The sequence below is a fragment of the Saccostrea echinata genome, unplaced genomic scaffold, assembly GCF_033153115.1.
Source record: "Saccostrea echinata isolate AGI-Se365-2 ecotype Australia unplaced genomic scaffold, CSIRO_AGI_Sech_v1 ptg000002l, whole genome shotgun sequence".
NCBI lineage: Eukaryota > Metazoa > Mollusca > Bivalvia > Ostreida > Ostreidae > Saccostrea > Saccostrea echinata.
In genome coordinates, this window is record NW_026889751.1 from 29,842,349 (window position 1) to 29,856,488 (window position 14,140).

Sequence of the window (14,140 nt, forward strand, 5' to 3'; positions counted from 1 at the left end):
CCGAAGTGGAAGAGTTCCACAAAGGGAAACCACTCCCTTTGATGATAACAGACGGGATTGACAGACTGTCGTTTAGTCTATGGATTGGTGTTAGAACAAGCCGTGTCTTTGGTGCTGGAGTAATACACACCGCCTTTATATAACACGTGTATTGATCGGGTACACAGAAAGTTATCAGGGGCTCTGGAACTCCTATATCGGTCAAAAATAGAAACTGTTGACAGTTTGTGTGCACGATGGATTAGAATTACCATGGATTAAACCGTGGGAAAAAGCGATGTGACAAAAAACTGAATCAGTGACATGCCTCGGAGAAAGTGTCGGTGGGTGCTGTTTTTGGGGCTGCTCTGGGCTGTGCTACTGATAATGTACATGTACCGGACGCCTGGGGATAAGGTAAGACCCCCCTTTTCCTCTCTGTGTGGGAGGGTGACCTGTGTCCACGTCATTGTGGCCATGTGGGACACCAACACCTGCCGGTTCCCACGAAGTCCAGGGTTGATAATGGGAAAGCTTTTAACATCAGAACATTAAATAGCTGTTTCAGAAAGTTTAGGCTAGCCTAATGGTCACTTATAGTGTATACTCATGCAGCTGTAACTAATGTAAAATAAATCACATCAATTTTTAAAGTTAAAAACTGGCATGTTTTTCAATAGAACACATATTTTATTATCAGAATATTGCATACTTTATATGAATTGAGATAACAGAGAAAATTTAAAGAAGTGTATTATCACTGTATAACTCGTTTTGATGGCACAGATCAAGTTGGAATTCAAAATTTCAAAAGGCGATTGCAAGATTAGGATTAAGTGAGAAATTATTAACCTATTTCAGGTTGATCATCTTATAAGATAATATTGAGTCATTTGATGTTTTAACACATGTTAGCAAAACATTTTTTGGTGTCTAACTTGAGGAGACTAGGTACCTGAGGAAGTGATCACAATATGGCATGTAAAATTCTGTTTTACTTTGGCTGTAAAGAACAGGTTTCATTTTAAGGTCTGATAAGTTGACCAACTGTCTTGATGATACTGACCTTTTTCTTTTCCTTCCATTGTTGATTTTCTTTGATATATCACCGTATACCATGTATACAGTTTATGAGTGCCAGGAAACATGGGCTGATAGATCGGTATTTCATCTTCATTCATCATCTGTGCCTATACAATTGACAGAGTACATGGATAAAAAATATTCCTCGGCCTTCAAGAAGATCCTCTTGTATCAGACAGATAAATAATTAGATTGGGAGAGTCTATAAGCCCGTGAACTCAATGTTGGGAAGCCCGTGATTTCGATTGTAAACACACATTTTGATACGTAAGCCGTTTATGTGTACCTTCTTAACGTATTGATAAACAGTCAAAACATTAGCCTAACTTACTGTCTTTTTTATGAATTTAATGAATTTTGACATTCGCAAAAATAAAGAACGTATATATTTATAGTAAACCCAATTTTCTAAGGTCTAGAGCTAACGTAATTATGGATATACAGCCCGTGAATTCATCGACACCCTATAAAGACCAAAGTATGAGGCCCGTGACTTCACCAACACCCTATGTAGTATTGAATCAGAGGCCCGTGACTTCACCGACACCCTATATAGAACTGAGTATAATGGCCGTGACTTCACCAACACCTTATATAGTATTGAGTCTGAGGCCCGTGACTTCACTGACACCCTAAATAGAGCTGAGTGTATGAGGCCCATGGCTTCACTGACACCCTATATAGAGCTGAGTATGAGGCCCGTGACTTCACCAACACCCTATATAGAGCTGAGTATGAGGCCCGTGACTTCACCGACACCCTATATAGAGCTGAGTATGAGGCCCGTGACTTCACCAACACCCTATATAGTATTGAGTCTGAGGCCCGTGACTTCATCGACACCCTATAAAGAACTAAGTCTGAGGCCCGTGACTTCACCAACACCCTAAATAGAGCTGAGTATGAGGCCCATGGCTTCACTGACACCCTATATAGAGCTGAGTATGAGGCCCGTGACTTCACCGACACCCTATATAGAACTGAGTCTGAGACACGTGACTTCACCGACACACTATATAGAACTCAGTATGGGGCCCGTGACTTCATCGACACCCCATATAGAACTGAGTCTGAGGCCCATGACTTCACCGACACCCTATACAGAACTCAGTATGAGGCCCGTGACTTCACCGACACCCTATATAGAACTGAGTCTGAGACCCGTGACTTCACCGACACCCTATATAGAGCTGAGTATGAGGCCCGTGACTTCACCAACACCCTATATAGTATTGAGTCTGAGGCCCGTGACTTCATCGACACCCTATAAGGAACTGAATATGAGGCCTGTGACTTCACCAACACCCTATATAGTATTGAGTCTGAGGCCCGTGACTTCACCAACACCCTATATAGAACTGAGTATGATGCCCGTGACTTCACCAACACCCTATATAGTATTGAGTCTGAGGCCCGTGACTTCACCAACACCCTAATAGAGCTGAGTATGAGGCCCATGGCTTTACCAGCACCCTATATAGAGCTGAGTATGAGGCTCTTGACTTCACCGACAACCTATGTAGAGCTGAGTATGAGGCCCGTGACTTCACCAACACCCTATATAGTATTGAGTCTGAGGCCCGTGACTTCACCAACACCCTAATAGAGCTGAGTATGAGGCCCATGGCTTCACCAGCACCCTATATAGAGCTGAGTATGAGGCTCTTGACTTCACCGACAACCTATGTAGAGCTGAGTATGAGGCCCGTGACTTCACCAACACCCTATATAGTATCGAGTCTGAGGCCTGTGACTTCACCGACACCCTATAAAGAACTACGTATGAGGCCCATGACTTCACCAACACCCTATATAGAGCTGAGTATGAGGCCCGTGACTTCACCGACACCCTATATAGAGCTGAGTATGAGGCCCGTGACTTCACCAACACCCTATATAGTATTGAGTCTGAGGCCCGTGACTTCATCGACACCCTATAAAGAACTAAGTATGAGGCCCGTGACTTCACCAACACCCTAAATAGAGCTGAGTATGAGGCCCGTGACTTCACCGACACCCTATATAGAGCTGAGTATGAGGCCCGTGACTTCACCAACACCCTATATAGTATTGAGTCTGAGGCCCGTGACTTCATCGACACCCTATAAGGAACTGAATATGAGGCCTGTGACTTCACCAACACCCTATATAGTATTGAGTCTGAGGCCCGTGACTTCACCAACACCCTATATAGAACTGAGTACGATGCCCGTGACTTCACCAACACCCTATATAGTATTGAGTCAGAGGCCCGTGACTTCATCGACACCCTATAAAGAACTAAGTATGAGGCCCATGGCTTCACTGACACCCTATATAGAGCTGAGTATGAGGCCCGTGACTTCACCAACACCCTATATAGAGCTGAGTATGAGGCCCGTGACTTCACCGACAACCTATGTAGAGCTGAGTATGAGGCCCGTGACTTCACCGACAACCTATGTAGAGCTGAGTATGAGGCCCGTGACTTCACCGACACCCTATATAGAACTGAGTCTGTGGCCCGTGACTTCACCGACAGAGTACTGAGTATGAGGCCCATGATTTCACCAACACCCTATGTAGAACTGAGTCTGAGGCCTGTGACTTCACCGACACCCTATTTACCACTAAGTTTGAGGCCCGTGACTTCATTGTCATCCCTACATATATAGTACTAGTACTAAGAAATATGCCTGTGACTTCATTTACACTGTATTCCATGAAATAAACATAACAATCCACATTATCAGAGCAGAAATATTCATTACAATAGTGAACAAATGTACACACAAATTCACATTTTTTGTCAGTTTGTAGTCATTTACTTTGTTTTAACGTACAACAATGCAATTTCATCATGTTCATCTATGTATAATAAAATTAGCCATTATTAAAAAAACAAGAGGCCCAAGGGCCTTAACGGTCACCTGAGTGTAATACAACAATTTAAAGGATGCATCGAGTATAAAATGAACTGAAAGGTAAAGCTTTGTTGCCCAAAAGCAAGAAAAATAGGGTGATCAGGATAAACAAAATAATTAGTCTTACTTTTCATTAACAGTTCATAAATTAGGTCCTAATCTGTTCCCCATTTATCACTATCATCATATACAGTATATTAACAAATTATCAATGCTTCTGAACTATTTTAATCCCTTGTTGATATCTCTTACATTGGCCTCTCTTGGTCTTTGATGAACATTTAATAAGACAAGTTATTTTTGACTCATTTTTATTTATCTACTACTTACAACCTGATCATTAAAACTATGAAAGTACTTTTTGAGACAATAAAAATTCTTGCATAATTCTCTTATACTATTTACCTTTCAAGTACATTATTTACAGTGATTAATTATCAAAAGTAAATGGCAAAAGGGAATAACTCCTCTCAGTAGAATACAAATTAATAGAGCCCTGGCCAGGACCAGAACATTTAACCAAATGGTCCAGATGTTCAAAAATCTGGTAAAAATACCCTTCTTTATAAAAACTTTACTCTGTTTGCCTCAGATATGCCTAGGTGTGGAGAAGATTTTTAAAGAAATAATGCAATTTTACTACAGATTCACTAAATTATCAATAGAGCCCCCCCCCCCCCCCCCCCCCCCCCCGAGAAACACCAAACACCAGAGCCTCTGACCCTGGGACCATATGTATACCTAATCACTTTGCTTATCTGTTTATCATTAAGTAGCAAAACAGGATTATTTAATAGAATTAATGCATTTTCACTATATTATCAACAGCCCCACCCTTACACCATCACATCTGACCCACTGGGGTCATAAAATTCATTAATCTGGAAGAAGCACTCTTGCTTTTTCACTTTATAATCAATTGAAGCCCCCCCCCCCCCCCCCCCCCACCAGAACCCTTGAACCTGGGGTCATGAAATTCACAATTTTGGAAGAGGCATCCTTGCGTATCATAACAATGTACTTAGTTTGTTTAAATAATACACAGGGGCAGAAAAGAAGATTTTCAAAGAAATAATTCACCTTCACTATAGGATCTATATAGCCCCGCCCTAGCACCAGAACCCCTGTCCCCGGAGCCATGAATTTCACAATTTTGGAAGAGGCATATCCTTGCTTATCATAACAATGTACTTAGTTTGTTTAAATAATACCCAGGTGTAGAGAAGAAGATCTTTAAAAAATTAAAACATTTTCACTTTATAATCAATAGAGTCCCACCCTAACACCAGAACCCCTGATCCAGGGGCCATGAATTTCACGATTTTGGAAGAGGCAACCTTGCTTATCATAACTATGTATTTAATTTGTTTAAATAATACCCAGGAGTAAAGAAGATTTTTAAAGATTGCATTAATTTTGATGGTTTTGGCTCCACCCCTCAGGCCCCAGGGGGGCAGGAGCCACAAATTTCACAATTTTTGTTCCCCTTCATCCATAGATGCTATATGCCAAAATTGGTTGAAATTGGTTCACTGGTTCCAGAGAAGAAGCTGAAAATGTTCAAAAGTTTACGACCGATGGATGACACGCCGCACAGCGACGGACGAAAAGAGATAGCAATAGGTCACCTGAGTAACTCAGGTGACCCAAAAATATATAAGAAATGATTACCGATTAATTGTCATTTAAATTCTTTAAAATTTATAGTTAAATAGAATTCACTTTAACTTGCACATATGGTAACAATTAAACAAATTCTTAAATTTCAAATATAACACCAGTTATGTTTATTGTAACTACATGCATCAGCAATGCATTAAATGTGACATTAAGATTGCAGATAATTAGTACTTATACAGTAATACCAGCATGCAATACATGTATGCATTTCAATTGTTTTGTTTTCTTTTGGCCTTCTTCATAGACATTTCTGTTTGTTGACTGATCTTTTCTCTGCCTCTTCTATTAATTGGCATTCCAGTTCCCAAACACAGACCAAGGAATATATGGCCTTCTTCATTAAGACATTGACTTAAGATGTGCATGCCTAAACTGAAAATGTTTATAAAAATGTGTAATACATGTAAATATTGAATTAAATTAAATATCTGGTATAAATAAATTTGTCTGCATTTTTTTTTCAAATTGACACCTGAATAATTACATTGTTAACATTATAACTAGAGGCCCATGGGCAAAACTCTCACCTGAGTCAGTATGGCATTGCTGTTCTTCATCAGCAGATTTTTTTCATTATTCCCAATTGTGGACCCAACATATATTTCCAATATGACAATCATTAATGACCTTACTTTCAATATTAATTCGTTGAGAATGAACTTTCATTTTTGCACAAAAAGCACTTTAAGTCATCTACTAGTGATAAGAAATACCAATGCTGAGTTTTAAACTAATATTACAAAATCAAGCTGCTGGAGATTACATAATTCTGGCTCATGATAGGACAAACAGACCCCAATAACTACCATATTCTTTACCCAGGGGGATGGTGATAGACAAATAAAGAAAAAGAAACACTTACACTGGATATTCTCTCAACAGCTTCTCATTAGTATGTTATTCTCCAGAACTGTAAAAGTGTGGTATCTGGTATATATTGACCTGAAAAGGTGTTGAAATACTGTATTAGAAAACTCGTTAAATACTCCTAAATGAAGGATTCCTCTTTCTTTCTAATGCAAAATCAAGGCCCCCATGACCAAAAAAACAAGAGGCCCATGGGCCACATTGCTCACCTGAGCACACTGGCTAGGCAAAAGCACAAATCAGTTCAGTATTGAAAAGATTACGGGGGGGCTTGAATTTTAAACTACCTGATGTCATATCAATATAACAAATGGCTTGTTGTACTTGAAAAGATTTTAAAATATTTTTCCCATATATTCCTTTGTAAAAATTTGATCCCCCATTGTGGCTCCTCCCTATCCCAGGGGTCAACATTTGAACAAACTTAAATCTACACTACCTGAGGATGCTTCCATATCAATATCACTAAACATAGCTTTTCTGTTCTTGAGAAGAAATATTTTTTCTATATGTTCTTATGTAAAACTTTTGACCCCCCATTGGGCCCCACCCTACCCCCAGGGGTTATCATTTGAACATAATTGAATTTACACTACCTAAGGATGCTTTCATATCAAAATCAATAAACATGATTTTCAGTTCTTGAGAAGATATTTTCCTATATGTTCCTATGTAAAATTTACGATCCCCCATTATGGCCCAACTCTATCCCCGGGGGTCAGCATTTTAACAAACTTGAATCTACACTACCTGATGATGCTTCCATATCAAAATGACTAATCATGACTTTACAGTTCTTTAGAAGTAGATATTTTCCTCTATATATTTCTATTTAAGGCTTTGATCCTCCATTGTGGCCCCACCCTACCCACGGTGGTCATGATTTGAACAAAATAGAATCTACACTACCTGAGGATGCTTCCACATAAATATGATCAATCAGGGCTTTGCTGTTCTTGAGAAGAAGATTTTTAAAGATGTTTCCTATATATTTCTATGTAAAACTTTGATAGTCCATAGTGGCCCCACCCTACCCCCGGGGGTCCTGATTTCAACAAACTTGAATTTACACTATCTGAGGATGCTTCCATAAAAATATGACTCATCATGGCTTTGCTGTTCTTGAGAAGAAGATTTTTTAAAGATTTTTCCTTTAAGTTTATATTTCTCAGAAAACTTTGATCCTCCATTGTGGCCCTGCCCTACCCCCAGGGGGGTCATGATTTGAACAAACTTGAATTTACACTATCTGAGGATGCTTCCATATAAATATGACTCATCATGGCTTTGCTGTTCTTGAGAAGAAGATTTTTTAAGATTTTTCCTTTATATTTCTCAGAAAACTTTGATCCTCCATTGTGGCCCTGCCCTACCCCCAGGGGGGTCATGATTTGAACAAACTTGAATTTACACTATCTGAGGATGCTTCCATAAAAATATGACTCATCATGGCTTTGCTGTTCTTGAGAAGAAGACTTTTCCTATATATTTCTATGTAAAACGTTGATCCATCCTTGTTGGCCCCGCCCTTCTCCCGGGGGTCATGATTTGAACAAACTTGAATCTACACTACCTGAGGATGCTTCCACATAAATATGATCAATCAGGGCTTTGCTGTTCTTGAGAAGAAGATTTTTAAAGATGTTTCCTATATATTTCTATGTAAAACTTTGATAGTCCATAGTGGCCCCACCCTACCCCCGGGGGTCCTGATTTCAACAAACTTGAATTTACACTATCTGAGGATGCTTCCATATAAATATGACTCATCATGGCTTTGCTGTTCTTGAGAAGAAGATTTTTTAAGATTTTTCCTTTATATTTCTCAGAAAACTTTGATCCTCCATTGTGGCCCTGCCCTACCCCCAGGGGGGTCATGATTTGAACAAACTTGATTACACTATCTGAGGATGCTTCCATATAAATATGACTCATCATGGCTTTGTTGTTCTTGAGAAGAAGTCACTTTTCCTATATATTTCTATGCAAAACTTTGATCCATCCTTGTTGGCCCCGCCCTTCTCCCGGGGGGTCATGATTTGAACAAACTTGAATCTACACTACCTGAGGATGCTTCCATATAAATATGACCAATCAGGGCTTTGCTGTTCTTGAGAAGAAGATTTTGAAAGAATTTTTCTATATATTTCTAATATATGTAAATCTTTGATCCTCCATTTTGTCCTCACCCTACCCCAGGGATCATGATTTGAACAAACTTGAATCTACACTACCTGAGGATGCTTCCACATGAGTTTCATCTTTCCTGGCCCTGTGGTTCATGAGAAGAAGATTTTCAAAAGATGCTATTAATTTTTCACTAATTCTTTATTATATCCCCTTGAAAGAGGACGTGGCCCTTCATTTGTACAAACTTGAATCCCCTTCACCCAAGGATACTCTGTATCAAGTTTGGTTGGCCCAGTGGTTTTTGAGAAGAAGTCGAAAATGTTAAAAGTTTACAGACGGACAGACAGACAGACGCCGGACAAAAAGTGATCAGAAAAGCTCACTTGAGCATTTGGCTCAGGTGAGCTAAAAATGATAACAAGGGGCCCAGGGGCCACATCGCTCACCTGAACACAGTGGCTAAGAAAAAAGCAAACATCAGTTTATTATTAAAAAGCTTAAATGTATAAGTGGCCTCGACCTACCCCTATCAGGGATAAGGGTGGGCCGGGGAATGATTTTTACAAAATTGAATTTACAGTCATTAAGGATGCATACATATTTTTTTGAGTAACTGTGACTTTTTGCCTACAAATTTCAACTTTCATTGTGGCCACACCCTACCCCCGGGGTCATACTTTGAACAAACATGTCTCAAAACTATCTGAGGATGCTTCCATATAAATATGACCAACCAATGGCTTTGCTGTTCTTGATAAGATTTTTCCTAAATATTCCTAATTATGCACAACTTTGACTGTCCATAGTGGTTCTATAGGGTGTCAGTTAAGCCAAGAGGCTCAGACTCAGTACTATATAGGGTGTTGCTGAAGTCACAGGCCTCAGACTCAGTTCTATTTAAGGTGTCTGTGAAGTCACAGGCCTCAGACTCAGTTCTATATAGGGTGTCGGTGAAGTCACGGGCCTCATACTGAGTTCTATATAGGGTGTTGGTGAAGTCACGGGCCTCAGACTCAATACTATATGGGGTGTCGATGAAGTCACGGCCTCAGACTCAGTACTCTATAGGGTGTCCGTGAAGTCAAGGGCCTCATACTGAGTTCTATATAGGGTGTCGGTGAAGTCACGGGCCTCAGATTCAGTACTATATGGGGTGTTGATGAAGTCACGGGCCTCATACTGAGTTCTATATAGGGTGTCGGTGAAGTCATGGGCCTCAGACTCAATACTATATGGGGTGTCCATGAAGTCACGGGCCTCATACTCAGTACTATATAGGGTGTCGGTGAAGTAATGGGCCTCAGACTCAATACTATATGGGGTGTCCATGAAGTCACGGGCCTCATACTCAGTACTATATAGGGTGTCGGTGAAGTCACGGGTCTCAGACTCAGTTCTATATAGGGTGTCGGTGAAGTCACGGGTCTCAGACTCAGTTCTATATAGGGTGTCGGTGAAGTCACGGGCCTCATACTGAGTTCTGTATAGGGTGTCGGTGAAGTCATGGGCCTCAGACTCAGTTCTATATGGGGTGTCGATGAAGTCACGGGCCCCATACTGAGTTCTATATAGGGTGTCGGTGAAGTCACGTGTCTCAGACTCAGTTCTATATAGGGTGTCGGTGAAGTCACGGGTCTCAGACTCAGTTCTATATAGGGTGTCGGTGAAGTCACGGGCCTCATACTCAGTTCTATATAGGGTGTCGGTGAAGTCACGGGCCTCAGACTCAGTTCTATATGGGGTGTCGATGAAGTCACGGGCCTCATACTGAGTTCTATACAGGGTGTCGGTGAAGTCATGGGCCTCAGACTCAGTTCTATATAAGGTGTCGGTGAAGTCACGGGTCTCAGACCCAGTTCTATATAGGATGTCGGTGAAGTCAAGGGCCTCAGACTCAGTTCTATATAGGATGTCGTTGAAGTCACGGGCCTCAGACTCAGTTCTATATAGGGTATCGGTGAAGTCACGGGCCTCATACTCAGTTTTATATGGGGTGTCGGTGATGTCACGGACCTCAGACTCAGTTCTATATAGGGTGTCGGTGAAGTCACGGGCCTCAGACTCAGTTCTATATAGGGTGTCGGTGATGTCACAGGCCTCAGACTCAGTTCTATATAGGGTGTCCGTGAAGTCACGGGCCTTAGACACAGTTCTATATAAGGTGTCGGTGAAGTACGTCACGGGCCTCAGACTCAGTTCTATATAGGGTGTCGGTGAAGTCACGGGCCTCAGACTCAGTTCTATACATGTATAGGGAGTTGGTGAAGTTATGGGCCTCAGACTCAGTTCTATATACGGTGTCATTGAAATCACGGGCCTCTTACTCAGTACTCGATCTTGATATAACAAGATTGTCATATTTCTGGTTTGAACAATGTCATGCATACATAGGGCAATACTATTTTCTTTGAAATCAGTAGGTGATTTCAAGAATTTTTTGGGTGACTCTCAACCCTTCCCCTTTTTTTCTCTGAGTTTATATTATTTAGTATACATAAAATTAGTCTGTGCTGTTTGTACATGTAATTGTACATGTATAATCATGAATGCTTGTTGTTTGTGATGCCTGAACGGGCCCTGATTTGGAAATTAGGAATCTATCTTTCTGATAGAATATGATACATCCCCCTTATTTGGATATGAATTTCTGAAAAAATAATATGTGCATTTTTTATGTCTGTTTAATTTTTTAAATAAAGGTCTCTTTTTTAAAACTGAATTATAAATTAGTTTTTAAAGTTAAAAACTTTCCATAGAACTTTTTAAAGTCTATATTTCCTCTCCGTAATTAATTTTCTTAAAAGAAAATAATTCGTAAATTTGCAACGGGCTTAGACAGTTTAAATAGATCTAATATGAAAATGTCATTTATTGATAACATGTAACTTACTATAAGTTAGTCTATTAAATAGATTACATGTTTCGAAGATATGGGCATATTTCATAAAATTAACATTTCCGTCCGGAAAAATACTAATCTTTTAAAACAAATCTTATACTTACCACGACACATATTGACATCCCGTGCTGATTGAAAGTACTTCAACTGTTCAATGAATTGTTGAAGGATTTCCTCTGACAAAACCCAACCTCGTATACACTTTTCGTCTCTACTTTCTAATCTAAACCCTGTTACCGATTCTGCCATTGAAGATATTTACACATAGCCTGATCACTTTCAAATGAATGATTGTCGATAGCTCGGCTGCAAGTTAAAAGCGAAAGTAAAAATGACGTATGCATTTTTTGTGTACTTGACTTCACGGGCTTCCGGTTGTTTCAGATAACGGGCTTATAGATTTTCCCAATTAGATTAATTGTTACTTAATCAGAAAACAAATCAAGTGAAAGGTAAATGAGTGCAGCACAATCTTCAGATCAAATATAAATTTGAAGGAACCGTTAGTCAGGTTTACCAGTAACTGCATGGCTGTTTTGTTGTGTGATAGTCCAACTTATTCATAACTCTTAAGTAATATATATCTGAATAAAAATTGGACATGCATGCCATGTAACAATATCGGACCAGGTCACTCTTTAAGGTGACTGGTCACTGATCATTCAGCTTATTTTGTTGTGTGATAGTCCAACTTTATATTCATATTTCTTAAGTAATATATCTGAATGACAACTGGACATGCATGCCATCATTGCCATGTAATGATTTTGGAGCAGGTCACTCTTTGAGGTAACTGGTCACTGGTCATTCAGTCAATAAATCTTGGTCTGTGATTGGGTATTTATGTTGTGACAGGAAAGGAAAAAATGTATGGCTGGACCAGGAATCGAACAAGGGACCCTTGATTCACTAGTCAAGTGTTCTACTAACTGAAGTACCCAAGGTGATATCCATGGCACAAACCATTACAATCCTCCCTCCTAAATTTTCTTCATCATTGAAAACACAACACAATTTCTTATTTGCACCTGGCAGGACTTTTACCTGCAAGTCCAGTTGTAGTCAAAAGCACCAAATCTGTCACCAGAGAAGGAAAGGAGAATATGCATGGCTGAATCTGGAATCCAACCCTGGACCCCAGCATCACTAGTCAGGTGCTCTACCAACTGAGCTACAAGGCAGGCAAATATCCATCGCCTAAACCATTACAATATTAATGTGCATGGTCAGTTATTGGGACTTTCCATGGTCATGATGGATATATACATAACAAAGACACTGAACCTACGGTGCTTCCATCATCTGACTAGTCTTTATGACTAAGTCACTGCAAGAACCAGTATTAATAATGTAGCTGGATCATTTTGAATATTTACACGATGTACTTCAAATTTGAGTGACGTTTGCTTAAATCTAACCCATACACGTTACGTGTACATTTTATCAATGACTGGATGAAAGTGAGTAATTCTGGCCATGTAGGATCAATCTATCTTAATTCTAGAACTGATTTACATCTCCAGTACATGTAACCCCCAGACATATCCATTATCATTTGTTTAACCTGAAGTAGTAGCAAATAAATTGAAAACAAAGAAAACCCCATTGTCGGAAACCCACAGTAAGAGAAGCGAGACTGCATGTGCGTGCAGGTTTCTGCATGATGATGTGAAAACCCCAAATCTGCTCATTAAATGGAAATCAATTCCCATTTATAAGAGAGGGAAAGCGCATAAAAAGGTTTTGATTATGCACACATGTAGAGTTGATATATATAGCATGGAGTGGGCGTTGAAATGCATTAGCTCCTATTGATTTGAAATTTACATATATATTTTCCCTAGGTTTTTCTTTTCACAATAACTTTATTTTATTTTTTTTATTGAAATCATTTAATTGCTATATTACTATACACTACATATAGAGAGTTTGTAAAAAATTTTAAGTGCCATGATTTTGAACTTAAAGAGTGTGATTCACACTGATAATTGAACTAAGAGTTGAACTTCTTTATCTTGAATATCAGCTCAAATACTGTAGAGCTGTAAACTGACTTTTACTCACTTAGTATTACATGTACTTTAATTTGCGACTTTTCCATTTGAAAGCCATCTGCCATGTATAATTTCTGCATCTGAGCAAATATAATAGCATTATAAATAGTTACACAATGAATAGTTCACATGAGAAATAGTTGTGAGTATTTTAATACAGGAAGGTCTTAAATAAATCGTGGATATATTTATTGCTCATAAATAAATGTTCAAAGGTTTACAGTATCATACATATGTCCAAAAGTAATTTAAGTTGGAAGTCCCAACCATGTTTTCTTTTTGTATTTTAACCTCAGTATCTGGAATCCACAGACATTGCAAAATTTTTTCTTGGTCCTACCATGCACATGAGGGTTTAATGTACTGTAGACAAATTTGGAAGAAAAATTGAAATGCCTTTGTAGTATTTGTGGCTTGATATTAGTGCCATCTTATCTTTGGTTTATATACTTAATGGGTGCCATATCATGTATCAGAAATGGATTTATGTACATGGATTGTACAGTATTAAATAACTGACAATAAATGAAGTATTTAAACATGTA

General features: G+C 39.2%; 2 protein-coding genes across 5 annotated transcripts in view; one reads left to right on the forward strand and one right to left on the reverse strand.

The window, feature by feature from the left end:
* LOC133177163 (E3 ubiquitin-protein ligase TRIM71-like) overlaps window positions 1–14,140 on the reverse strand; it is a 93,982-nt gene that overhangs the window by 31,739 nt on the left and 48,103 nt on the right. The window lies entirely within an intron of this gene.
* Window positions 256–14,140, forward strand: part of LOC133177111 (polypeptide N-acetylgalactosaminyltransferase-like) — a 45,816-nt gene continuing 31,931 nt past the window's right edge. For all 4 annotated transcript variants that reach the window (XM_061312209.1, XM_061312234.1, XM_061312225.1 and 1 more), the window contains exon 1: window positions 256–396. In XM_061312209.1, coding sequence (XP_061168193.1) covers window positions 304–396 — 93 coding nt within the window. In that variant the 5' untranslated portion in view covers window positions 256–303. The remainder of the gene's footprint in view (window positions 397–14,140) is intronic.